The sequence below is a fragment of the Daphnia pulex genome, chromosome 6 (genome assembly GCF_021134715.1).
Source record: "Daphnia pulex isolate KAP4 chromosome 6, ASM2113471v1".
NCBI classification, from domain to species: Eukaryota; Metazoa; Arthropoda; class Branchiopoda; order Diplostraca; family Daphniidae; genus Daphnia; species Daphnia pulex.
The window spans coordinates 4,441,961-4,465,213 of NC_060022.1; the positions used below are offsets into that span (position 1 = coordinate 4,441,961).

Consider the following 23,253-nt stretch of genomic DNA (forward strand, 5'->3'; position numbering starts at 1 on the left):
ATTAACAAACATAATAATATAACAAGATGTTTTCCCGAAGGGTTATTTGTTTTATACGTATTTTAAATTTTTTAAACACTTCACTACACCGACGAAACAGATAACCATGTTACTATGAATCATTTGTATTCTTTTCTTTCTTTAGTAACGTAAGTTGGATTTAAACGGGGTATTTTAATTGGGAAACACAAAAAATGCATGATACTTTACATAAAACCATACTAGATCAATCATTCTACCAAAACCGGAGAGGAAGTTGGCCAGCAGGGGGTGGAATACCTCCTTTAGTGATAGACTCCTGCAGAAAGTCTTCAAGTCGAGTAACTGGACCTCCTCCTGAACCTTTTGGGGTAACATTCCGGATCATTGAAAAATATTCGGTGCAGATGAGATGAAGTATTTTCTGAAATTGTTTCCCGTATTCTTTCGACATTGCATGGCCGGCGACGGATAAAAATTCAACCAAAATAGCGGCAGTGATATCGTTCCGGGGTGACAGGTTGAGTAAGGAGGCCAAGTATCTCCAGGCATGTTCCAATCCATGAGGGTGAGATTGATTGCGACGCGGTAAACTGATCAGAATGGCAGCATACAGACGAACGACGCCAGACATTCTTTTGAGATATGCTGGTTGTTGCTCCACTTTACCATTACTATACCTATAGCCTAAAGATTTGTAGTAATCTTCATTGCTTTGACCCTCTTGCTGTGGGGCATAGTAGGGGACAAGGTAAGGACACTGCCGGTAGAAATGAGCAAGGACCAATCGACCAAAAATAGGAAATTCTATCCAGAGTTCGGTAATAACAGCAGCAATTGGGAAGGCTGCCTTTGGATTAACGTTCACTTGATCTTCTCCTTGTGAAACCATTCTTCTTGCCAGCAAATTTGTACAGTACTCAAGTCCTCCTGGATGTTCTGTAGCTCTAACCACTCTTGATCCAACATTCACAGCATTACCTCTCAGGAGGCTTGCGAGTCTGTCTAACTTATCTTGTAAGTGTTGTCCAGATAGATCTGATATTTCGTTGAGAGGGTGAAGGACGGCCTTTTGCAACTCGAATCGTAATGCCTTTAGTGACAAATAATTGGTAAAAGCGGCGGCACTGGATTCGTATTGGCTGAGTTCTGACTGTAGTTGCGAATAAAGTAACAAATCTTCTCTCTGAACGAAATTGAGGTCTTCATATCCTTCGTCAGTCTCGTTAGTCTTCTTTTCAGAATGATTATTGGAATCGTTTTGCTGTTCCTGCTTGACTGCGGGAGCAGGTACAGTGGACTGTGCCTGACGTTTAGCCAACATAACTTTCTCGTGAACAGCAGCATTATTCTTTGAAATATCTTCTTTAATTACTTCAGAAAGGTCTTCTATTTGTTGAACGATATTTTCACTACGAGTCGCATTAATGAGTGGATCGGCATTATTTGCGGTGTTTGCCACCACCTGAAACTGATTTTTTAAAGCTATAAAAAAAAAGAAAAAATTAATAAATAACAAATAAAACAAAATATAAATAAAAGAAGATGATGGAATCACAAATAGCTTACCAGTTACTCGATCGATTTTCATTTGAATTGTCTGAAGAAACGATTCCTTATTCAGACACGAAATTATTGATTCATCAAGAGATTTTAGCATCAATTCTAACTTTTCAGAGCAAATTCCTTTGCTGTAACAAGAAATCAGAATTGTTACTGAAAAATAATTTAAAAGCTATGACAAGATAAAGTTACCGTCTTTGAGCTTCGACTATTTGCAATTCTAGTGTTTTCTTCTTTAGATCTTCTTGCAACTCTTTTTCCTGAATAGACTGCACTTCTCTAAGTTTTTTATCTATTTGGTCTTCTTTCTGTTGAATACGTAGTCTCGCTTCGTTTTGAAGGCGTTGTATGGTCATTTCGACATCAATCTGGGACTCTGTTTTTGGCACCAATCTTTCCTCCAATTCTTGTTTTTTTCGCAAACATTCTTCATCATCATTTCGTCGGGAAGACTCTTTGAAGTCTTCCATTTTTTTCATGAAGCTAGATGCCACAGACTGAAAGTTAAAATACATAAATAATTAGTACACACATTTATCATTAAAAGATGAAGTATTGAATGCTTGCACTAAAGCTTCTAAAGTAAAGCAACATATATAGAGAAGTTTAAGCTTACTGAACGTTGTGCCTCCTTCAATTCAAACAGCTGCATGATCATGTGATTACTCAGGTTATAGACTGGTGTAGTTTCATCCAACTGGTTGGTATTACGCATCAATAAAAGTTCCTGTTGCCATTTAAACTGGTTTATTCTTTTTTCAGTATGTTGTACTGGAAAGTCCATGAAAAAGCTTGATCTATTATTTAAGCTCAGAGATGAATGGTGTAAAGTTGGCTGGTGTGGAAATTGCTGACTGTCAATAGATTTTTCTGGAAAATCCACAGGATTCCGACTAAATACATCCTCAGACAGGAGAACGCCGGATTTACTGTTTGATGTCGATTGATTGATGGGTAGCAAAGGAACACGATCGTAAACTATTCGTCCCTTCGGTGTCCTACTTAACGATGCGACAGTTTCTCTCAAAGGAGATTCAGCCATTCCATGTTCGTTATTGTCATTCATTTCTGAACAAGAGTCACACACAAATATCGACTTTAAAAATTGTAAAAAGCTTCGTATGCCCGTTCGCATTTGAAAAAATTACTCTGACAGGACCCTACAAGAATTCCTCCTATTTGAAATGAAAGTTGTCGTCTGCAAAAGAAGGCGGTGCACCGTTGCCTTATACAGCATGAAATAGTCGTTGAAATAGTGAGAAAAAATACTTATTTGGTTATTGATTTGCCTATTTTTATGAATATTGTAATATAATTAAAAAGAAAAAGAAAGCTGAACCTGGGTGAACGCAAACCCAAGTCGCCAACGAGCCAGCCTAGTTTTAAATGGTTTGGCAACAGAGCAGCACAGCGACAGATTCTTTTTTTTTTCAATAAACAAGCGAGCGAAACAAGTAATTTGTCAATTGTCATTCAAGCTTTAGCGTTTACACTTTACACGCTATTTCTTATTTTTTTTTAAACGGTAGAAGATAATGACGTTTCAACCTCCTGCAACTCGTCAAGGTATTTCAATTATAAAGCAAAATATTTTGACAGCAATAACCTAATGAGCTCTTTCGTCTACCAAGATCAAAGCCGTAAAGTCCTAGAAGAAGTTCAACTGCAAAAGAAAATATTGTTGAAACAAGGTATTTTTAAAAATTCATAATAAAAAACTAGTAGTAACCTTTTTTTTCTTTAAATTTAGGTGCAGCTGTCACTCTGAATCCTGCTCCAGTTTCAACTGCTATACCTGTAAGTAACTATATTAGTGCAAAGATTTTGTTTTCACATTTTGATTTTAAAATTGTGTTCACAGAGTACATCTGATTCACTGAACCCAGCAATACGCCATGCATTAACTCAAGCCCAAACTTCTTCGTTTGGATATTTTGTGGCACAAGATTCATCTTTTGGAAACTTTATCTTGCCAGTGATTCCCAGACTTGAACCATCAAAATAAATAGAATGGCAAAATTAATGAAAAGAAAAGAGTTGGAGCAGCATCTTCAAGAACTAGATGGATTTTCAAAGCCAAAAATCCTTCTTGAGCAATATGAAACAAGTATTATTTTAGTAACAAGTATTATTATTAATATTATTTACTTTACTTAGTTTTATATTTAAAGGAGCTCACATTGCTGCTTGCATGCTGCACACCATTGAAAGTGCCTATGGAGATCTGTATCAGAAAACTGTGCTTGATTTGGGGTGTGGGTGCAGTGTTTTAGGAATTGGATCAGTGTTATTGGGAGCCTCGTATGTTTTAGGAGTGGATATTGATGAAGAAGCATTGCAAATTTCAACATCTAACATAAGTCAATTCGAACTAAGTGAAATCAATTTACTTCAAGCAGATGTGAAGCTTTTACCTCAAATGTTGGAAGGGACCAAAAAATTTGACACAGTCATTATGAATCCCCCTTTTGGAACCAAGCATAACAAGGGATTAGATTCATTATTTTTAGAGATTGGACTTCAATGCCTCAACGAAAAAGGCGTATTGTATTCTCTACACAAGTCTTCGACACGAGACTATTTTCATCGAAAAGCCCCTGGCTGGAAAGTGGACGCCCGTGTTTTGGCCGAGCTCCGTTACGATTTACCAGCAACATATAAATTTCACAACAAATCATCAGTAGACATAGAAGTGGATTTTTGGAGGTTTGAAAAGAAAAATTAATTTGTATTTCAATCAATCGAGAGAAGAAAATAAAATAAAAGATTGGCAATCACATGCGATTTTTTATCTTCTTCAACATGTTGTTCTGTTCGAGGGCCGCTTTTCTCTTTCGCTATAAGAGGGAAAATATTTAGGTTTCAATTATTGTTTTGCTGAGTTGATTTTTTTTTAAAGCGTACCATAGGTGTAGCAGCAGAGCCAACAACGTCAATAACTTCAGACAAGGCCTTGGGCCGGGCTGATACGTCTTCTGCTGGGATTGCTGGATCATTATTGGAAAGCAATGAGGCTGGGATCTCTAGTGTTTTTCCAGGAGCTAAAGCTTCATATTGATGTCGTAAAGCTTGTAATTCGTATTCACAAGTTGAGAGACCTAGTTTCAGTTCGTACAAAAGGACTAAATCGCTCCGAAGCTCGTTAAAGTTCTGGCAAATCTCTTCGGTTGGCATTGGATTTAATTCTAAATCAATGCATAAAATATTAATATGCAAATTTTAATATGAAATGTGTGTCGTACCCAAGCCCAGTTCTGTTAGCATTTGTTCTATAGCTTTGGATTTTTTCTGGCCCACACTAGGCGGCAACTTCATCCGCTGTGAGCGTAAAAATACACCACTGGCTTTAAACTCCGGAAACTTAATTCCGCTATTAGGTGTCTCCACGGAGGGCTGCTCATTAAATTTCATGAAAAATTTCATCATTTAATGAGTTAAACAAAGAAAAACTATTATAAAAAAATAAATAAATAAATAAAGCTTGGTTACCAGGAGCTCAAGTTTTGCTTTAGGTGTAGCAAATGGGGTATTTTTCTTTCGAATTTGTTGTTTTTTGTCGGGAGGTGTGCCTCGATGGGTTGCAGGGGAATGGTCTGCCGCAGCAGCAGTAGCTGAACCTCCGCTGTCCGCAGCTGTTATCAATTTCTGGAGATCTTGTGTTTTTCGTTCTCGATCTTTCTTGCGGGCTTCGATTTTCCTCAATTCTTGGAGTAGATTAGCTTCTTCCTCGACTTGTTCTGACGTACGTTCGAATAGCCTCTTTAACTGCTCTTTACGACGTTTTTCATTGTCGGCATCGTAAGCAATATTCTTTGGCTCTGGTCCTGTTGTATGCCTTGCCTTAAAAAAAAATATACAGTTATTTTTTTACTAGGTAACACAGACACAAATATCCTTTACCTTGTTTAATATGTTGCAGATATCATAATATCTCTCCTTCAAGTCTTCGATTGACCTTTTTGAGAATCGTGTACTATCCCAGCGGTCCTGAATAACGGTGAAACGAAGATCAAATTGCCGACAGAGGTCAAACAAATGATCTGTTTCTTGCTTTGTCCAATTATCAAGTTGTAGTAATTGATATTCTTGATCAGTGTAAGAAAATATATGGACTTGCTAAAAAAAAATATTTTTATATAAAAGAAATTTTCAAATCAATTAAAAAAGATGGAAATCAACCTTGTTAAATTTAGCAAATGGATACTCTTTCCCTTCATCTGCAGCTCTACGCCAATGGTGAAATACAGCTCCATCTTTCCGTGCTGGGTTAGTAAAGGGCATCCACTTCCAAGGTCTCACTTTACGGACACCTAAATGAGCTTTTGCTTGCTTGTATCCTTTACCTGATTGGAAATATTTATGAAATCTTTGGCATACAAATATTTCTTTCCCTTACTGGAAGCACACAAATTGCAGACAGACAAAGTTGTTACCTGTGTCAGTTGGAAATAGAGGAGCTGCATCTTTACTATCATTGACCAAAAGATTGAAAAGTTCTCGTGCCATTCCCTCAGGTTTACGTAAAACTTCATTTTTAGGTTTGTATTTAGGTTTCGGTTTTTGCGTTCCCATAATACTTTCTTTCGTCACTTCTGGAGTTCCCGGTCTCCCTAGCTCCAAGATATCCAAAACATCAGCCATTTTTACTTTATTCCTCTTATGCCCGACGTTTTGATCCGACACGTGTCAACACTTACGACAAGAATGTGAGTAACTTTCAAAGTTCAAACCACAAAATATTTGAAGAAAATGTCACATAACAATCGTAAAAAAAAAACGTCCACAAAGATTCACAAAAAGGACGACAAAAGCAGACACAGTTTTTTAAGCACGCTAGGTAACCATAAGAAAAGCTATTGTTGTCAAGTTTATTGAAAAATCCAATTGTGAGAAATATCATTCAATTTGTAATATGAAAATTTGCTAGAAATTTTAAAAATATTTTAGCTATAATTTTATCATTTAAATCTGTATTCTGGAGGTCTAACTTCCTCAAACAAGCAAACAATGGAATTCGCAAGAATTTTCCAAAATATTAATCTGACAACGTTTTTTTCTCAAGTCTGCACATAGAAATTACACAGAACGTGGTGCACACTTCTGCAGCAATTTCAAAGAAACTTAATTTTAATAAGGGAAGTTGTAGTTTCAGATAGACGTAACAGTTCGAAGGTGAGTTTTTGTTGTTTATAATGCAATAGTTTTTTTTTAACTTATGGTGAAGATTTGTGACCCATTGAAGTTATTCTACTCGTGTTGTGAAATTGTGATTGGGTTCCAAAAACGTCCTTTTGTGTTTCATTTTGGCGTCGATAAGTTTCAGCTAATTTGTTCTTATTTACATTTAAGTCATCCAGTATGGCGAACGACACCGTAAATCTGACTGAAATGTCAGATGTCAGTGCTATTTTGAGGTTATTTGAGGAACATCATGTAGCACCAACATTTGATCCTGTTCCCTATCTTTCTAGGTATGTGTTATTTGTTTTTTTGCAAGATTTTTTTTTTCTTAATCATGTTAATTTTTGTTTTCAAGACTGGCTGAACTTTTGGAAACAGAAACAGAAAATTACCTAAAAATGGATCCAGATCCTTTTGATGATCGTAACCCTTCTAGGAATCCAAATTGCAGCTTTGGACACATGCTTAAAATAATATTCAAGAAGGAAATTTTTATGCAAAAAGTATTATTTTCATTTACTTGGCCTTGATCTTCATTCTAAATATAAATGCTATTTTTTCATTTTTCTTAATATTAGTTAGTTGGAGACTATTTACGTGACACTTACTGGACCAGATTAGGCATTTCTACCAGAGATTCAAGGGAACTCAATACAGCTGCAGCTCGTCTTGTTCTAGATTTAATGCCAGGCTTAGAAGTATCTGTGGTGTTTCAAGACACAGAAGGATTGATCAACAGACTTTTTAGTTGGGCAGAAAAAGGTCCAGAACCACTTCAAAGCTACGCTACTGGTTTGCTAGCTGCTGCGATGGAACTACAAGACTTGGCTGCTAACTTTCGTGAGTTAAACGCTCATCTAGCACCGTTAATGTTGAAAAGGTTATGGGAAATCCAAAAGAGATGTGCCGAAGAAAAGAAAAATGACGAACTCGGAAAAATCAAAAGATTTTCAAAATTTTCAAGCGACCAACCGAGTACCTCGAGCAAAACCCCAAAGAATACGGCGAGTAGTAAGAGTCGAGCATCTTCCAGTTCAAAGGTCCCAAAGGATGAAGATGCTGAATTAATGCCTGGACCAGAACCGGCCGATGGAGCCTCCGATAAAGGAAAATTGCCAAAGAATAACAAAGCAAAGAAATTTCAAGGCAGGATTAAAGGTTCCAAAGAGAGAAAAAGTGGAAATGCATCTCTGAATGGATCAGCTATGAATGATTCTAGCAACTCGTCTTGGGCCGAAATGGAATCATACGTCATCGGTAAAAGATTATTCTCCATGCAACAAGTGTGTCTGTAAAGTTAAAAAACTAACACTTCTTACTTTATTTATAGGAACGTATCAAATGCATCCATTGACGGACTCAACTCGGCAAATCTTAATCTTGCGATATTTAACACCCATGGGTGAATATCAAGAGTTACTAGTTCACATGTTCGAGCAAAAGGCGCTCGACCTTATTCTTAACTACATCGACTTTGACGAGACCCAAGATTCGCGTTTATCGTTCGAAGCACTTAAATATCTCGGAGCACTGCTTTGTCACAAAAAATTTGCCATCGAGTTTATTCATCATCAGGGATTGCATCGCTTACTTGAAATTCCACGGCCGAGCATTGCTGCAACTGGAGTTGCCATGTGTCTTTATTACATTGCGTATTGCGAAGATGCCATGGAGCGAGTCTGTCTCTTACCAGATCACGTCATTCAAGAGCTAGTCCGATATGCTCTTTGGCTACTGGAGTGTTCGCACGAATCTGGACGTTGTCACGCTACCATGTTCTTTGGGACATCGTTTCAGTTCCGCATTATTTTGGAACAGTTTGACGCCCAGGATGGTCTTCGCCGGTTGTACAATATGATCAGCACTTTGTCAATACTTTCAATGGAAGATGCAAGTGATTTGTTGGATGATGACGAATCTCATGCTGCACGCCAAACCGTTCGACACGTCTGTGCGGCGCTAAAACGATACTTTGAAATTCATCTGGCTGGGAAAGTTGAACATCTTCAACGGATCAGAGTTCGTGAAATGGGTGGTTCTCCCCATCCGTCAACACCTCCCTACAAAGCAATCAAGCTTAATGCAGATCAAATTATCGATCTAATCACCACTGCTCAAGAACTGCTTCCGTTTCGGGCAAGTTGGTCACCCGTCAATGAATTTGTTAGCCTCGGGGGTATCCCTCTGCTTCTACAAGTTATTGCAATATCCTACCTATGGAATTTTACCGGACGTGCCGAGACTGTTCGCAGCGCTTTGGTAAAGAAATTAAATATATTCTTAAAGTTAAATTATTAAATATATTTTATTTTATTTTGCAGGATGTTTTAGCCGTTTGTTCTGTTTCTTTCAGAGTTCAGATGCTATTTTGTGATCGTATTCAAATTCCGGATGACGCCAATGCTGTAGGCATTAATATTCTACTTGGAGCAGCTGAAGGAGACATTGTAGCTGACCCCGAAGTTCAGCGTGCCGCTCTTTGCGTACTCATTCACTGCGTTTGTGCTCCCGTCCATCGAGTTGGAGGTTCTGTCGGTAGATTTAATGGCAGTGCCAAAAGACGCAGCGTGGTAATTTCAATGATATTTTCTTATTGTAGAATTTATGTATTTACGCATTGTGCTTTGTATAGGCTAGTCGAACGAGCGAAGAGGTTCTCAACCAAGTTTGGGAGTGTGTACGATCCCACAATGGAATCATGGTGTTAATGGACCTTCTATCTGTTAAAACACCCATTACGGATGCTGACTCGATTCGCGCTTTAGCCTGTAAGGCCTTGTTAGGTCTTGCACGCAGCGAAAATGCTCGCCAAATCATGGGTAAACTACCCTTGTTCACCAGCGGTCAATTGCAGGTAAATCATAAAAAATAATTTCTTATTTTGTAAATTAATATCAACCCAAATTCTGTCTCAGGTTCTCATGAGAGAACCAGTGTTGCAAGATAAACGTCAAGAGCACGTCAAGTTCCAGAAATTTGGATTGGAATTGTTGGAACAAGTCTCCGGTCGAATCAAGTCCAATGTCAACGAATTTGAGTTATCCTTAGCCAAGATACACAAAGCAGATGTGGTATGAAAAATAATTATAATAAAGAAAAGTTTCCGTTTTTCAAGTATTTGAAATGTCGTGCTCCATCAGGTTGCACAGACGCGTATCCAGTTTAACGAAAAGCAGTTACTGCAGTTGATCCACCAGCATCTGTTAAGCAAGAACATGGTTGAATCTGCTTCAATATTAATGAAAGAAGCTGGACTCCCTCCACTTCCTCTAAAGCAAGCCAGCTCTAACTTCCCGCCTTATCGAGCTACCGGAAATACTCCCTCTACTCCAAGCAGGACCGGACGTGTTAACTCACAAGGAGCTGTAGCACTTCCTAGTACTCCAGTTGCAGTCCCCTCGACATCTACGCCGACGCAACAAATGGGAATAATTAAAGTGAATTTGTCTAGCAGGTGAAAAGAGCTATAAAAATGAAATATCTATTTTTTTTGTTTACTTATTTCACTTTTTTGCGTATAGTAGGCGTTTGAGACCAGGAATGCCTTCACCTGGCCCTCAACCGGGTGTTAATTCTCAGCACAGGGCTTTGCAAAAAGTCACTAACTGGGATTCGCCAACCACTATGAACAAATCACTCGGAGCTGCTAACGTCAGTACTGGTGAAACATCTCGTGGCGTGTCGTTAGACGCAATTGTCACTGAGTACTTGATGAATCAGCATGCTCTGTGTAAGACACCGATGGTGACTTGTCCACAGTTTGACCTTTTCCAACCCCACAAATGTCCAGATGCTAAATCAAAGAACACGGCTCCAGCAAACTTCGCATTAAGAGTTCAAAAGCGAGCCATCCATCCTCGGTTTGGTGGTCTCGATGGAGCCAGAATGGACCGCAAATTGGTTTACTCTCGCTTCCGACCTGTTAGAACGTTTCGCAATGACTCTGAAACGTTTACTTGCTGCGCTTTTTCACCGTGTGAGCAATTTCTTATGATCGGGAACCAAACGGGCGAGTTGAAGCTATACAATGTCAACACAGCTGTAGAAGAAGCAACATACCAATGCCATGAAAACTATCTTTTCAACATTGAACCAAACTGGACTGGTGACCTTTTACTAACGTCAGGAATGTACCGACCCCCTTATTCATGCCTGTGGGCTGTCGGTGACTTTTTCGACATGAAGTACTCCTTTGAGGAGGAAGAATACGTCGAATTTAGTAAGACAGTTCAAGATAAAATTGTTGGGACTAAAGGCGAAACTGCCACTGTATATGATGTGGCCACTGGTAAGAAATTGTTAAGCCTTACTCCCACAACGTCCAACAACTATTCAAAGAACCGTGCCACCTTTCATCCTAGCGATGAGTTGATTCTTTCTGACGGTGTTTTATGGGACGCCGTATCAGGTAACTATTCTATTTTATATGCGTATCGAGCTGTTGTTCAATCCTATTTTTCCATAATCTAGGGACACAAATTCACAAGTTTGATAAGCTTAATCAGTCGCTTAGTGGAACTTTTCATCCCAACGGATTGGAAATCATCTCAAGTTCAGAAGTTTGGGACATCAGAACATATCATTTACTACGAACCGTTCCAACCCTTGATCAGTGTCAAGTCACATTTTCAGCTTCCGGTGACGTCATTTACGCAGTTCATTTGGAAGAAGAGAGTAGAGAAGAACCGATGTACGATTCCTCTTTCAAGACACTAGACGCCGGCGATTACTCCTCTATTGCTACGATTGACGTCAAACGGTGTATCTATGGACTGTGTTCCAACAAATATGACACACAAATAGCCGTTGTGGAGAACTCGAGAGAGTTTAACACTCCAAGCGAATCGATCGTCCGGCTGTACGACGTGGGCAGGCTACGTGATGATGAAGACGTCGGATCAGAAGTGGAGGAAGAGGAAGGAGATGACGATGGAGGTGCATCTGAAAATTCGGACGACGATTTAGAAATGCTTGATGAACTGGTTAACGGCGGAGGTGATGAAGATGGTATCGACGTGGATATTGATTCTAGCGATTCATCGGACGACGGACAATTTGGTGATTCAGACGATGATGACGACGACGATGATGATGACTCCAATTCATATTTTGGTTCCTCAGATGAATTCGATGAGGAACTGTTTTCTTTGAACGCTGACAGTAACAGCAGTGGTAGTAGTTCAACGTGAGCAGAGCACAAGTCATTCTGGGTTGTAAGCTTCTAACTAATACATTGTCTATTGTTTTCAATCACAATTGTATTTTGGCTTCTTAAAAATTTGATTTCAGAAGGCTGAATCACAATACTTGTTCTAGTTCTATTTCATCACATTTAAACATGGTCATTCAGCTAGGCCTATTTCCCACCCCTTTCTAACTGGAGTCTGGCTTGGTTTCCACGATTAGGCTGCACCAACAAGAAAAAAGAAAAAAAATTAGATACTAATCTATGTGTAATTAATGAATCATCCTTACCTTAACAATGTTTGCATGTCTGGCCAATTCTTCATCCATGAGCTGAGACTCCCATTCATTGCCACTTTCTTCGTGTTCCACAGAGTAATATACTGGAGCAAATTGACGTCTTGCTTGTTTTGTGGTTCTTCTTCTGATTATAATGAAGATCTGTATAAAATAATTATATCAAAATTGTCAAAACAGTACAATACATATATTATTGGTCAGCGTTTGCTTTTCAAAATTTAAACTTACAATAGCTGCCACGGCAAGAAGGAGACCTAAAAACCAATAATTAAACAAAAAAATTACACACACATTTTCTTTATTATTTTTTTCTTAATTACCAATAATAACCAACGGTATTAGAACAACGCTAACGGTGTCGTCGTGCTCTGCAGATGGGCCTGAGTTTTGATCTAAAGAACTTTCCGTACTGTTTCCAGCATCAATAATTGTAGAATTTTCGTTCGTTAAAACGAAGCTGCCATTATTCGTCTGATCCATGGTTCAGTAGTTCACTTGAAATAAATGTGTTCACCAGTTCCTTCTTCGAAATAAGAGAAAAGAAAGTGAACCAACAGTTGTTGTAAGTTCGTGTTGTTATTTATCATTGCATACGCCATCTCGTAGCTGAAAAACGTACACAGTTTGTTTCATTTTACATGCTTTACAGAGAGTTGCGTTAGTTAAAAAAAAACGTTAATGCAAACAAATGTGAATAATTAACAATGATATTTAGTTATGAACTCAGTAACAAACCAGAATAATAAATTAAAATGAATAATAATGAGGCTGAGGCCCACATCCAATGAGTCATGAAATGAAGAAATGATCGTGAATCACTGATGAGTGATGACGAAATTTCCTCTTCAGATTTCAAGCTCCACGGTTTCCACCCACTGTGGAACCCACCCACTGTGGAACCCACCCACTTAATTACATTTTAATCTAAAGTACTTTTTAGTAACTCATTGCGATCTTTGTTTGATAAAGTCAATAAATGTAAAGACAGCAACCCTGACACTAATGTGTTAATAATTGTGGAATGCCAGCCCAGCTCAAATCTCCGCGTGGAGTACTGGAGTTAATTTATTATGGCGGGTTTCGTCTAATAAAAATAATCTGGGTTTTTTTCAATTAAATCTTAAATGTTTTCTTGCCTGTGGTAGGGGGCATAGTAATATTGTTGATACGAAATAATTTATGCTTAAATAATCGCGATCCGTTCGGCGGATGTCGAGCGTTTGCGATAAACCCGCTTTTATCGTTTTCGCGGTTAAAATTTAGGGAAGGGATCGATTTTTTAGACAGCTAAAAGAAAAGCGTCGTCTGCTTTTTTTGTTGTGTTTAACAAATCAGAGATGAAGTTTACGATAAGAAAGAAAAACGGAAGGATGACATTCGAAATGCAGCTGAAGCCTGAAGGTAAATTCAATCTGATTATATATTGCTATAGTATTTGTTGTAATGTTTAAGTCAATTGGTTAAAGTCAATCTGGAAAGCCATTGTGTTGATTTGTAAAAAGATGTTGGCAAAGACAAAATTTCCTATTTGCTCTTTGCTTTTAGAGATTAAATTTAAAACATTTCGAGTTTCACAATTTCATTTTTACCAATCTTAAGTTGGGAAAACCAACATAAGTTGTTTGTCAGCAAATCATTCCAGTTTCTGTAGGAAAATCACAAGTTTATGTGGAAAACAATAACGTTGATGGCTTGATGCTAAGAAAACATGGTAAACATACAATTTTCATATTTTCTTGCAATTTTTACCATGTTCTATTAACTAAAAGACCATGGTTTTACTTTGCAAATCTGTCAATAATTGTAATTTTAAACATTTTTAATTTTTGAAAGAAACAACAATGGAATCATTTTCTGACAAACCAACTATCACAATTTAGACACCTGTGTTCACAATTAACTTAAATCTTTTAAAGCAATTGGCAGCTAGAAAATTTTATGATCAAACTCGTCAAGAGGAACTTGCCGCCACACCGGCACCTCTTGGTTCCGATAGAGTCATGTTTTCAACTAAGATGGAATCGAAACTATATTAGATTAAATGCGATGATTTACTGACACTGTAACACATTTAAGAGACAAAATGAAAAACAAAATCAGTATCAGACAGGGTATCAGGGAACGAGATATTTCAGTGAAAATTCGAGGACACATGTGTAATTCATCCAAAACAAGTAACGCTGATGCAAAATATTGCTGACTCTAATCAGTTGTAAGTCATAAAATCACACTCGCTACATAGTCTGATTTTTTTAATTGCTTTTGGAAAATTGCCTTCATTTTGAATATCGCCGCCCTACATCAATCTGCTACATCATAAGAGTTTCTTCTTATGGTGAAACAGTTGAATAGGATTTTTTTGAGAAATTAAATTTTAAGAAAGTACATAAAGGGCGGGGGATGTAATGTCAGTTGCTCTTTTCTATAGAAATCTTGTGTAATAACCCAAAGAATGATAAAATACCGCTTAGTCATCGAATCTCTTTGTCAAATATTTCGGTTCAACAACCGGACATTGTCAGAAGACGAGAGTTGTCCGATGTGTTCAAAGTGCGCCATTCGACCTCCGACAAATTGTGGACTATTGCAAAAAAAGAAACAGTGTATGAAAAGAGAGAAACACTATAGCGGAAAGGCTTCCATAGTGGAGAGAAAAAAAAACTTGTTGGCGCAGTGTTGTAGAGCGAGTAGCTGAAAAACGAAATGCGATCTGCGATAATGTAGACCGGAAATTAGCTGTTTTTCACAACATGATTCTCCATCAGCGATACAAGGATACAGAGAGGCAACTGAGACTCGATTGCATTTTCAGGTCATGTGATTTCGACGCACATACTCCGCTGCAAGCAGCGTAATTGGAGCTCGATAGAGAAATGAGAAAAATATGCGCGGGAATTCAATTAACAGCGATTTCCATCTATACGATTTTTGCTGGTTTATTCGATGAGGAGATACCTTGATTTGGATACATAATTGGTAAATTGATCTCTAGCGAAGAATAAGTATGGTGTGGTGTGATTTGCCATTCGAGTAGTTATAGCCAAGTGTCGTAGCTGAATTTGCACATTAACTTGATTTGTGGAAATCTTGCAATACATGTCAAGCAGTCTCAGCAGCTCACGAGGCGTTTTATTTTCGCATGACCTCCTTGCATACTGGAGGTTATCTGCTGCACAGAGCGAGTCAGACTAACCGAAAATTTCGCTGATGGACCATCTTTGGAAGAGGCTACATAAGCCCGACTTTCTCACGGGCCACAACTGTGTTTCATCCCGTTATCCATTGCCGCAAATCCTTCGGGCACATGGTTACCAAGATGCGACTCTTCGCCCTTTTCGTTGGTATTACACAATCTCATTCTTTTCAATTGTATTGTTCTTCAGTAAATTTGGATTTTTAATGTTGCAGTGGTTGCTGTCAGCTGTTGCGCTGGCATGTCAGTCGAAGGACCTCGCCGAGCCGTTGTCACCATTTCAAACGGAGAAATCAATGGCAAGATCGTCTTTGAGCAAGCTTCACTCAAAAGCCCGGTCAAGATCCGCGGCACCATCTACGGCCTAGAGGCTGGTCTGCACGGAATGCACGTGCACGAAGGCCAGCAGCTGGGAGCCGATTGTCATCAGGTCGGACCTCACTTTAACCCGACCGGTAAACAACACGGAGGCCCTCGTGATGCTAACCGTCACGTTGGTGATCTTGGTAACATCAAGGTAACTATGCGCTCTTAATAAATATAGTCTTCGTATTGAGTTAAATGTTAGCAAGTATGTGTGGTTTAATATTGTCAATGAATGATGATTACACAGGCAATTCCATCAACCCCCGTTTCCCGTTCCGAAATCAGCATCCTATCCCAGGTGATGTCACTGTACGAGGACCAGCCTAACAGCGTTCTCAATCGTGCTTTGGTCATTCACGCTAATGTTGATGATTTGGGTCGCGGTAATGGCCCCGAGAGTCTCAAGAGCGGCAATTCAGGCGCTCACATCGCTTGCGGTCTTATTTCCAACGTCAATCTTGAAGAAGAGAAAATCGAAGTTGACGAACAACTGGCCGGTTGCCACCATCATCATGGACACAATTGCCACCAAACCATTAATCACAGTCAAAACGTCCATCAACGCTCTGTTGAGATGAAGCCATTGAAAGGATTGGAGGATTGGGCTTCTTTCGCTGAAACCGTCAAACCCGCCAAGCCCCATGACGGTTTTGAATTGAAATCGAGCGTTCCCACCCGCAATGGTATGTAGAACTCCACTTGTGACGCTGACTGAACATTTTCTAAATATTTTTCTTCATCAATTACAGTTTGGAAAGTTGGTCGCGTCTACGAATACGACTACTCCGGCTTCATTTCTACCGGTATGATGGGCATCAGCCCCATGATCTCTGGTGGATCCATCTCTGGCCGCTTGGTCGTTGAGCCCGTAGATCACAACGTCATCAACGTTGCTGTAAGTCACAATTACAAATAGATGATGATAACAACAGTAATCTCCATGATTAAAATTGTGTTGAACAGCTGAGCGGCTTGACTGGCAAAATGTTCAATGAAGCTGTTTTGGAAGAGTTCGTTAAGGCTAACCCCGGAAGCGATGTACCCTTGATGGATAAGCAGCACCTTGAGAAGCCCATCCAAATGAAGATTGTCAACGGCAAGGTAGGAGATTGAAACAAATTTTTCATGTGACGAATTTTATATATTTTGTTTACCTTTTTCAGATCGAAAGTGTTGCTATCAGCAAGACCGAGCCTCTTTGGACCGTCAACTTCAAGCGCGCCTTGGCCGCTCAACTGCAAATGCAGCTTGATGGAGCTTCCGGTGTCTTCCACAAAGAAGAACTCAACTCTTACTACGCCGAAAATACCGTCTACTACACCATGGAGGTAAAATTTACAGTTATAGTAATGTTTTACTGTCAAGTGGAACTAATTAATTTCGTTTAACAGGGTTGCACCAGTGGCGAATGCCAAACTTGGTACCATATCAGCCGTATCCCCAAGCAGCAGTTGGTTTCTAACCCCAACTTGTTGGCTGTCCCTGAGCTGTGCGAGGGTTTCCCCGTCTACGAAATCGTTAAGAACCGCGACTTTGACAAATGCCAAAATCTGCCAATCTTCAACTACATCAGCACCCCTGGCATGCAATGCGATCTTGTTAGCGGCGCTGGTTGCCAGAACGAGTGGGCGGTAAATCTTCAATCTACATTTGTTTGGAGAATTAATTTTTAAAAACATGTCTTGTTCACAATTATTTCAGCACGTCGATATTGTCAGAATCCTCGGTTGCAAAGTGAACGAGGATACTTTCCTCGTCCAGCGCATCAAAACCATGGACCGTTTGGTTGCCAAGCCTTTGGCTTATGAGACTGAGGCTCTTGAAGGTTTGACCATCCAGCACTTCCAGCTGGTTGACATCAAGAACCAAAACAGCGAATACGCCATGATTAAGGTGCCCGCTGACGTTAAGCACTACACTTCCTTGACTTACGCTTACGACGAGGAGCACGCCACTCAGAGCTCTCGTATGACCCAACCTGGTTTGCGCGATGACAACTCGCCGTTGGTCATGGAGGTTACCGACGAAAAGGCTGTCCAAGAGGCTGATCGTCTATTGATGGAGATTGTTCGTGAAATCGAAGGCACTGAATACTACAGTGATCCCAGTGGCAAGTTTGTCGCTGATAAGATCGAAATGTTGCGTAAAGCCATTTCCAACTTGGAGTTCTCCGAGCTGTCCGCCTTCGTCGCCAAACACTTGAGCCAGGAAACCGAAGAATGGAGCCCCGTCGGGTAAGGATTTTACTTGAAATTTTATTTCTGTTCATAAAGTTTAATTCATTTTTTTTTTGCAGCCAGGTGATCTTGGATGCCTTGATGCTTTCCGGCACCAACCCCTCATTGATGATCGTCCGCGACTGGATCCTTAAGGGTCGTCTCCAAGGTGAACAGGCCGTCCAGGCTATCGCTATGCTGCCCGCCACCGTCAAGACCCCCACCAAGCAGCTTCTGATCAACTTGATCGTAACTGACATTTCCAATTATTTTGATTGAACATCATTTTAAGATCTGTTGGGATTTTTAATAGGAATTGATGAAATCCGAAGTGGTTGCAAGCCACAGAGACTTGAAGTTCGCCACTGCCTTGTCCGTCTCTCGTCTCGTCTACCAGGCCTGCATCAACAGCACCATGAGCGCTAACTTGTTCCCCAAATTGGTGATGGGCGAGTTCTGCTCTGTCCGCGATCCTTTGGTTACCCGTCAATTGGTTCCTTGGCTCACCGAACAACTGAAGAAGGCCACCGACGATGTCGAGCGTATCGCCATGATGGCTGCTTTGGGCAACATCGGTCACGAGGTGATCATTCCTTCCATCCTGCCACACATCAGCAGCTGCGAACCCAGCAGCCACTATGAAGCTCAGTGGTACGAGCGCCACCGCCGCGCCATGCGCGACGACGAAGAGCCAATGCTCAAGAAAGAATGGAGAAAGAAGTGGTTGGCCTTCAAGAAAAAGAACTCGAAGAAAGACGCATCCGTCGAGGAATTGCTGGACCGCTTCGAGGAGGAACTCCGCAAGGAAATGGAAGAAGAGCAAAAGGTGGGAAAGAGCCATCGCCAACATGATAAGAAGAGCAAGACCGAACAGAAAAAGGAGAACAAGAAGGACAGCAAGAACAAGGCTAAGTTGAGCAAGAAGGATGAAAAGAAGGAGCGCAAGTCATCAAAGAAGGAAGAGAAAGAAGAGAAGGAAGAAGCTCAGGTAGAAGCCGTTTTGTTGGAAGAAAGAGAAGAAGCTATTAAGATGGCTGAAAAAGAAGAAAAGGAAGAAATGAAATCTATCAAGAAGGAAGAAAAGGACGCCAAGAAAGATGACAAAAAGGACCGCAAATCGATGATGAAGGAGGAAAAACAGAAAATCAAGGATGAAATGAAGGCCGAAGAATCTGAATTGGTTAACGAGAACTTTGAATCCACTGATGAGGATGAGGTTGTCATTGCCGATCTCGAAGAAGAGTTGGAAGAAGAAGACGACTCGCTGTCGATGGAAGACGTCGAAGATATGGCTGCTTGCAACATTCTCCGCACCAAAGCCATCTACGCTCTCTCCACCATGGCCGTCAACAAGAACGAAATCGTCGCCAAGATCTTGATGCCCGTCTACTTCAACAAAGCCGAGGAAACCGAGATCCGTTTGGCCGCTCTGTCTCTGCTCTTCATCAGCAACCCACCTGTGGCTTTCTGGGAACGCGTCGCTTTGAGCACCTGGGTCGAAACCAACGATCAAGTTTCTCATTACATCTACACCACCATCGCCAGTTTGGTGAGCAACAAAGATCCCAAACGCCGCGACATCACCCAACGCGCTGAATCTGTTTTGCCCATGATGAAACCCATGCGCTGGACTTCTTTCGTTTCGTCCAACTACCTGAAGGCCGGCTATGACGAGAAGACCCGTCTCGGTTACTTGACCAAGACTGTCAACTTCCCCGGCTACGAATCCTTCATCCCGTCCAACCACTACAACAGCTTGTACCTTAACTTCGGACCCTGGTTCGTCCGTCTCTTTGACATTTCCATCAACAGCAAGCAACCCGAAAAGTTCCTCGATAAATTGCTGGGCAAACCTTTCCTTCGCGGAAAGTCCAACAAGGATGAATCTGCACACAGTCACCCCGACTTGGAAAAGATCCACAAGGAGCTCAAAATTGAAGCTCGTGCCACTGGCCAGCCCGAAATCTTCGTCTACGTTAACTTCATGGACAACTACCAACGATTCTTGGCCATCACCCCACTGAGCATTGAGAAAATGGTCGAGAAACTGATCCGCAACAGTGTCGAGCGTGGCATCAAGAGCGAGTCATCCACCAGCTTCCACAAAGTAATGCCCATGATCGACGCTTTCGTCCGCGTTCCATCTGCTATGGGTCTCGCTTACTCAGCTATTGCTCAAGTTCGTCTCTTCGCCTCAGTCAAGACTGAATCGAAAACCAGCCTGGAATTCCAATCGATGAAGTCGATCAAGGCTCAAGTCGAAGGCAAATTGATGCCCGTCTTGAACTTGGATATCAGCAGCAAAATGACCGTTGAAGTTCCCTTCACCCGCTCTTACCCGACTGCCGGAGTTCACGTTGAAATGTTCCTGGCTTTGCCTGGTCGCTTCTCCGTCACTGGCGATATGGACAAGGCCAACATTGAGACCACCTGGGAATTCTTGGGTGACAAACTGCGTCTGGCTCGTCACGCTGTCATCCCTTACACCACCATCCGCAAGCTGGGTGATTACACTCCTTCCTTGCTCCTGGCCGAGACCAAACCCATCATGCTCCTCAGCAAACCTCTGCAGGTATTATGCCCCGTTTCTACTGTGTTTTGAATGAATTCGTCGTCATAGAAAAGGTTTATTTCTAGTCTGAAACTACTTATGGCGAGAAATCTCTGGGTATGAGCCTGGTGGTGACCGAGCGTGGAGATGTCCAGGCTATGAAGAGCCCCAAAGCTTACAACCAGGACTGGTTCGGTTACTTGCTCTTCAGTGCTTTGCCATCCACTCTTCGCTATCACGAGACCAATCTCTTCTTGGACCAGACTAAATCTGAGACTAAGACCATCAAGACCACCTTCTCACTTGGTAAATTCAGTATTTAATTTCATCCTTGTATATTTTTCTTTTTAAATAATTCATTCGTTCCTTTATATAGCTACCAAAGAAACTGATGAGATCAACTCTGAATTGTTGAACGAAGAAGAATTCGAAAGCAAGAGCATGCTGAAGAGAAAGAACGAAAAAAGTGTTGTCGAAGAAGCCGAGAGAAGAGAACGTAAATTCCAACGTCTTTTCAAGTCGATGGTCAATCCCGTCGGTTACTCTTTGGACATTGCCATGGAGTTGGAAGGTAGCGCTAAATCCCGTCTGTACGGTACCTCCCTATCCTACGGAATTGGTGATTACGGCCGTTCGCATCGCGGTAGCCTCAAGATGGAGAAACGTCTCGAGTCCGAGGCTGAAGAAAACTTTGTTTTGTGTGTCGATGTTGACGCCAAATTGCCCAGACCTTCCGTCGTCCGTCGTGAAGAGTTCTTGCGTGACGATATCTCTCGTACCTCCTCCATCAAGATTGGTTTCGGCAAATCTTGCACTGACGACCGAAAGATCACCATCAACGTAACTTTTAAAAAAAAACTAATAATTTCCAAAAATCATTTAATAAATCGTTTCGTTTTTCAGACTCAAATGGCTCGTAGCGAAGACGAGATGTTTTCAACTGTTCAATCTCAGATGCAAGAGCGCCAGTGTGCTAAACAGGAATTGTTCGGTCGTGGAGTCAGTGAAGAGTGCTTGTCCACTCGCCGCTTGGCTGCCATCCTCAACAAGGGAATTGTGACCATCGACTACAACGAGGTCTATTATAATACAATCAATTTTATCCGAAACTTTGCTCAAAATAATGAAAACACAGATGCCCGGCTTCGTGCGCAACATGACCAGTAAAGTAAGCAACCTCTTCCGTCGTTGGATGGGCGAACACATGTCCGACAACCAAGTGGATGTTGAGAACACTGCTAACCAAATCCGCATTGAAACCGTCTACTACCCCATCATTGGATCGATGGATTTGCGCGTCTACAAACCCGAATCCAACACTTTCTACCACGGCATCAATATCCACCCATTGGCTGAAGCCGTACTTCCTTTTAATCCTCGTCTGACCGCCTTCCGCGCCATTTACGGTGGTCCCGGTCTCTGCATGGTTGATCGCGATTCCGTAACTACCTACGACGGACTCACGTACAACACTTCCATCGAAGGATGCGATCAGCTCATCACCAAGGACTGTTCCGGTCGCTACAAGATGGCCGTTTTGGCTCGCAAAGAAAACAACGCCAAGGTAGGCTACTTAAAGAGTGTTTTCTTTGAATTTAAACAAGGGAATCTTAATTTGTTTAAACATTTGTTATTTAGGTTGTGACTGTTTACCTCAACCGCGAAAAGATTGAAATGAACCCCGCTCAAATGAAGGTCAAGATCAATGAGATGGAGCACGTCTTCAGCGAGGCTGCCGGTGTTTACCAAATCAGAGACGCCGAACAGCAAATCATGGCTCTTCTCCGCATGACCAGCGATGGATTCATCGAATTGGATTCGCCTAGCCACTTGATCCGCGTAACTGTCAGCAAGGAAGAGGTCATCCTGATGAACTCCCCCATTCACCGTGGCCGCTTGTGCGGTCTTTGCGGTTCTCAGACTGGTGACAAGATCACTGATTTGGCCGGACCCAAAAAGTGCCCCCTCCCTGAAACTTTGATGAACGTCGCTTACGAGCTTAGGTACCCCGCTGGATGCAAGAGCTCCCATACCCCTGCCGACCAAGAAGTTTTGCGCCGAGTTCAAGAAAAATGCATCAAAGAAGAATCGCACGCTGTTTTTGGACTCACCGATAGACGCCCAATGGCTCCCATGTTCCAGCAGCGCGTCTTGTCAGTGGGCATCCGCAGCGTCGATACCGACTGCGATCTCTCCCGCAACCGTATGATCCATCGCGGACGTAAGCGCTGCTTCTCCGTCGATCCGGCTCTCAAGTGCTCAGCCGGATGCCAACCCGCTGAATTCGAATCTGTCAAGGTATATTTTCGATCGAGTTGCTGAAGTTATATATCGAGGTTAATAATAATTTGTATTCAAAAAGATGGGTTTCCACTGTTTGGTGAATGGCCCGCTTTCCGATGAGTTGAGGGATGCCTTGCCCATTCGTCCGTTGGACGAGTTGGCTGGAATGGAAGTCACCAATATGGCCGTGATGCGCGTGCCCACTTCCTGCACTCCTGTTACTCCTACTCCAACCAAGGATGAAAAGTCGCCTAAGTCGCACCGTCATCATTAAATTCTATACAGAAATATTCGAAATAACTTGGACTAGGGAATAATGACTGGTTCATTAATTAATTAATTGATTATGAAAAATAGTAATTAATATAATGTGTATTTTAATTGGGGAAAAAATCTGTGGAAATAAAAAAAGATATACAATGAATCTCTTCTAAAAG

At 41.2% G+C, this 23,253-nt stretch overlaps 5 protein-coding genes across 13 annotated transcripts; 3 read left to right on the forward strand and 2 right to left on the reverse strand.

The window, feature by feature from the left end:
* Positions 1-109: 109 nt before the first annotated feature.
* On the reverse strand, positions 110-6,389 carry LOC124195938 (mRNA export factor GLE1-like). Its single transcript, XM_046590633.1, has 12 exons — positions 5,976-6,389; positions 5,722-5,885; positions 5,443-5,658; positions 5,032-5,382; positions 4,785-4,935; positions 4,447-4,727; positions 4,321-4,379; position 2,702; positions 2,159-2,638; positions 1,735-2,039; positions 1,549-1,670; positions 110-1,464 (listed from the first exon to the last, which is right to left on the reverse strand). Exons 1-12 carry the CDS (start codon positions 6,181-6,183, stop codon positions 236-238), a joined length of 3,567 nt encoding a protein of 1,188 aa, XP_046446589.1. The 5' UTR covers positions 6,184-6,389; the 3' UTR covers positions 110-235.
* On the forward strand, positions 2,948-4,319 carry LOC124195935 (rRNA N6-adenosine-methyltransferase METTL5-like). Its single transcript, XM_046590631.1, has 5 exons — positions 2,948-3,108; positions 3,174-3,233; positions 3,293-3,339; positions 3,404-3,649; positions 3,714-4,319. Exons 4-5 carry the CDS (start codon positions 3,553-3,555, stop codon positions 4,265-4,267), a joined length of 651 nt encoding a protein of 216 aa, XP_046446587.1. The 5' UTR covers positions 2,948-3,108; positions 3,174-3,233; positions 3,293-3,339; positions 3,404-3,552; the 3' UTR covers positions 4,268-4,319.
* A 196-nt stretch (positions 6,390-6,585) lies between the features above and the next one.
* Positions 6,586-11,973, forward strand: LOC124195933 (DDB1- and CUL4-associated factor 1-like). Of its 2 annotated transcripts, none has more exons than XM_046590627.1 (11): positions 6,586-6,714; positions 6,892-7,013; positions 7,079-7,226; positions 7,302-7,980; positions 8,054-8,982; positions 9,045-9,293; positions 9,356-9,577; positions 9,639-9,794; positions 9,864-10,177; positions 10,245-11,131; positions 11,194-11,973. In XM_046590627.1, exons 2-11 carry the CDS (start codon positions 6,901-6,903, stop codon positions 11,910-11,912), a joined length of 4,416 nt encoding a protein of 1,471 aa, XP_046446583.1. In that variant the 5' UTR covers positions 6,586-6,714; positions 6,892-6,900; the 3' UTR covers positions 11,913-11,973. The 2 variants fall into 2 exon arrangements, with proteins under 2 accessions (XP_046446583.1, XP_046446584.1); XM_046590628.1 differs by having other exon boundaries at positions 10,248-11,131.
* LOC124195936 lies at positions 11,964-13,416 on the reverse strand. The gene is made up of 4 exons (XM_046590632.1): positions 12,528-13,416; positions 12,436-12,461; positions 12,199-12,348; positions 11,964-12,130 (listed from the first exon to the last, which is right to left on the reverse strand). Exons 1-4 carry the CDS (start codon positions 12,685-12,687, stop codon positions 12,080-12,082), a joined length of 387 nt encoding a protein of 128 aa, XP_046446588.1. The 5' UTR covers positions 12,688-13,416; the 3' UTR covers positions 11,964-12,079.
* A 104-nt stretch (positions 13,417-13,520) lies between these two features.
* Positions 13,521-23,240, forward strand: LOC124195931 (vitellogenin-like). Of its 8 annotated transcripts, none has more exons than XM_046590622.1 (17): positions 13,521-13,608; positions 15,369-15,548; positions 15,616-15,917; positions 16,014-16,449; positions 16,516-16,661; positions 16,730-16,867; positions 16,930-17,094; positions 17,158-17,397; positions 17,468-18,000; positions 18,063-18,231; positions 18,296-20,554; positions 20,620-20,839; positions 20,910-21,373; positions 21,437-21,610; positions 21,669-22,097; positions 22,172-22,831; positions 22,896-23,240. In XM_046590622.1, exons 2-17 carry the CDS (start codon positions 15,512-15,514, stop codon positions 23,088-23,090), a joined length of 6,567 nt encoding a protein of 2,188 aa, XP_046446578.1. In that variant the 5' UTR covers positions 13,521-13,608; positions 15,369-15,511; the 3' UTR covers positions 23,091-23,240. The 8 variants fall into 8 exon arrangements, with proteins under 8 accessions (XP_046446578.1, XP_046446579.1, XP_046446576.1 ...); XM_046590623.1 differs by having other exon boundaries at positions 13,529-13,608; positions 15,315-15,548; XM_046590620.1 differs by having other exon boundaries at positions 13,529-13,608; positions 15,315-15,548; positions 20,910-21,610.
* Positions 23,241-23,253: the final 13 nt, after the last annotated feature.

Bases quoted from the DNA above. Each gene is read 5' to 3' on its own strand.
- LOC124195935 (XM_046590631.1), top strand. From the start codon at position 3,553: ATGGCAAAATTAATGAAAAGAAAAGAGTTGGAGCAGCATCTTCAAGAA. The intron at 3,650-3,713 runs GTATTATTTTAG...TTATATTTAAAG, and splicing joins TCTTGAGCAATATGAAACAA to GAGCTCACATTGCTGCTTGC.
- LOC124195931 (XM_046590620.1), top strand. From the start codon at position 15,512: ATGGTTACCAAGATGCGACTCTTCGCCCTTTTCGTTG. The intron at 17,095-17,157 runs GTAAAATTTACA...TTCGTTTAACAG, and splicing joins CCGTCTACTACACCATGGAG to GGTTGCACCAGTGGCGAATG. The intron at 20,840-20,909 runs GTAAATTCAGTA...TCCTTTATATAG, and splicing joins CAAGACCACCTTCTCACTTG to CTACCAAAGAAACTGATGAG.
- LOC124195933 (XM_046590627.1), top strand. From the start codon at position 6,901: ATGGCGAACGACACCGTAAATCTGACTGAAATGTCAGATGTCAGTGCT. The intron at 7,227-7,301 runs GTATTATTTTCA...TCTTAATATTAG, and splicing joins AGGAAATTTTTATGCAAAAA to TTAGTTGGAGACTATTTACG. The intron at 11,132-11,193 runs GTAACTATTCTA...TCCATAATCTAG, and splicing joins TTTATGGGACGCCGTATCAG to GGACACAAATTCACAAGTTT.
- LOC124195936 (XM_046590632.1), bottom strand. From the start codon at position 12,687: ATGGATCAGACGAATAATGGCAGCTTCGTTTTAACGAACGAAAATTCT. The intron at 12,462-12,527 runs GTAATTAAGAAA...ATTGGTTTTTAG, and splicing joins AATACCGTTGGTTATTATTG to GTCTCCTTCTTGCCGTGGCA. The intron at 12,349-12,435 runs GTAAGTTTAAAT...TATTTTATACAG, and splicing joins TTCTTGCCGTGGCAGCTATT to ATCTTCATTATAATCAGAAG.
- LOC124195938 (XM_046590633.1), bottom strand. From the start codon at position 6,183: ATGGCTGATGTTTTGGATATCTTGGAGCTAGGGAGACCGGGAACTCCA. The intron at 4,728-4,784 runs GTACGACACACA...GCATTGATTTAG, and splicing joins GCTAACAGAACTGGGCTTGG to AATTAAATCCAATGCCAACC. The intron at 4,380-4,446 runs GTACGCTTTAAA...TCCCTCTTATAG, and splicing joins GCTCTGCTGCTACACCTATG to CGAAAGAGAAAAGCGGCCCT.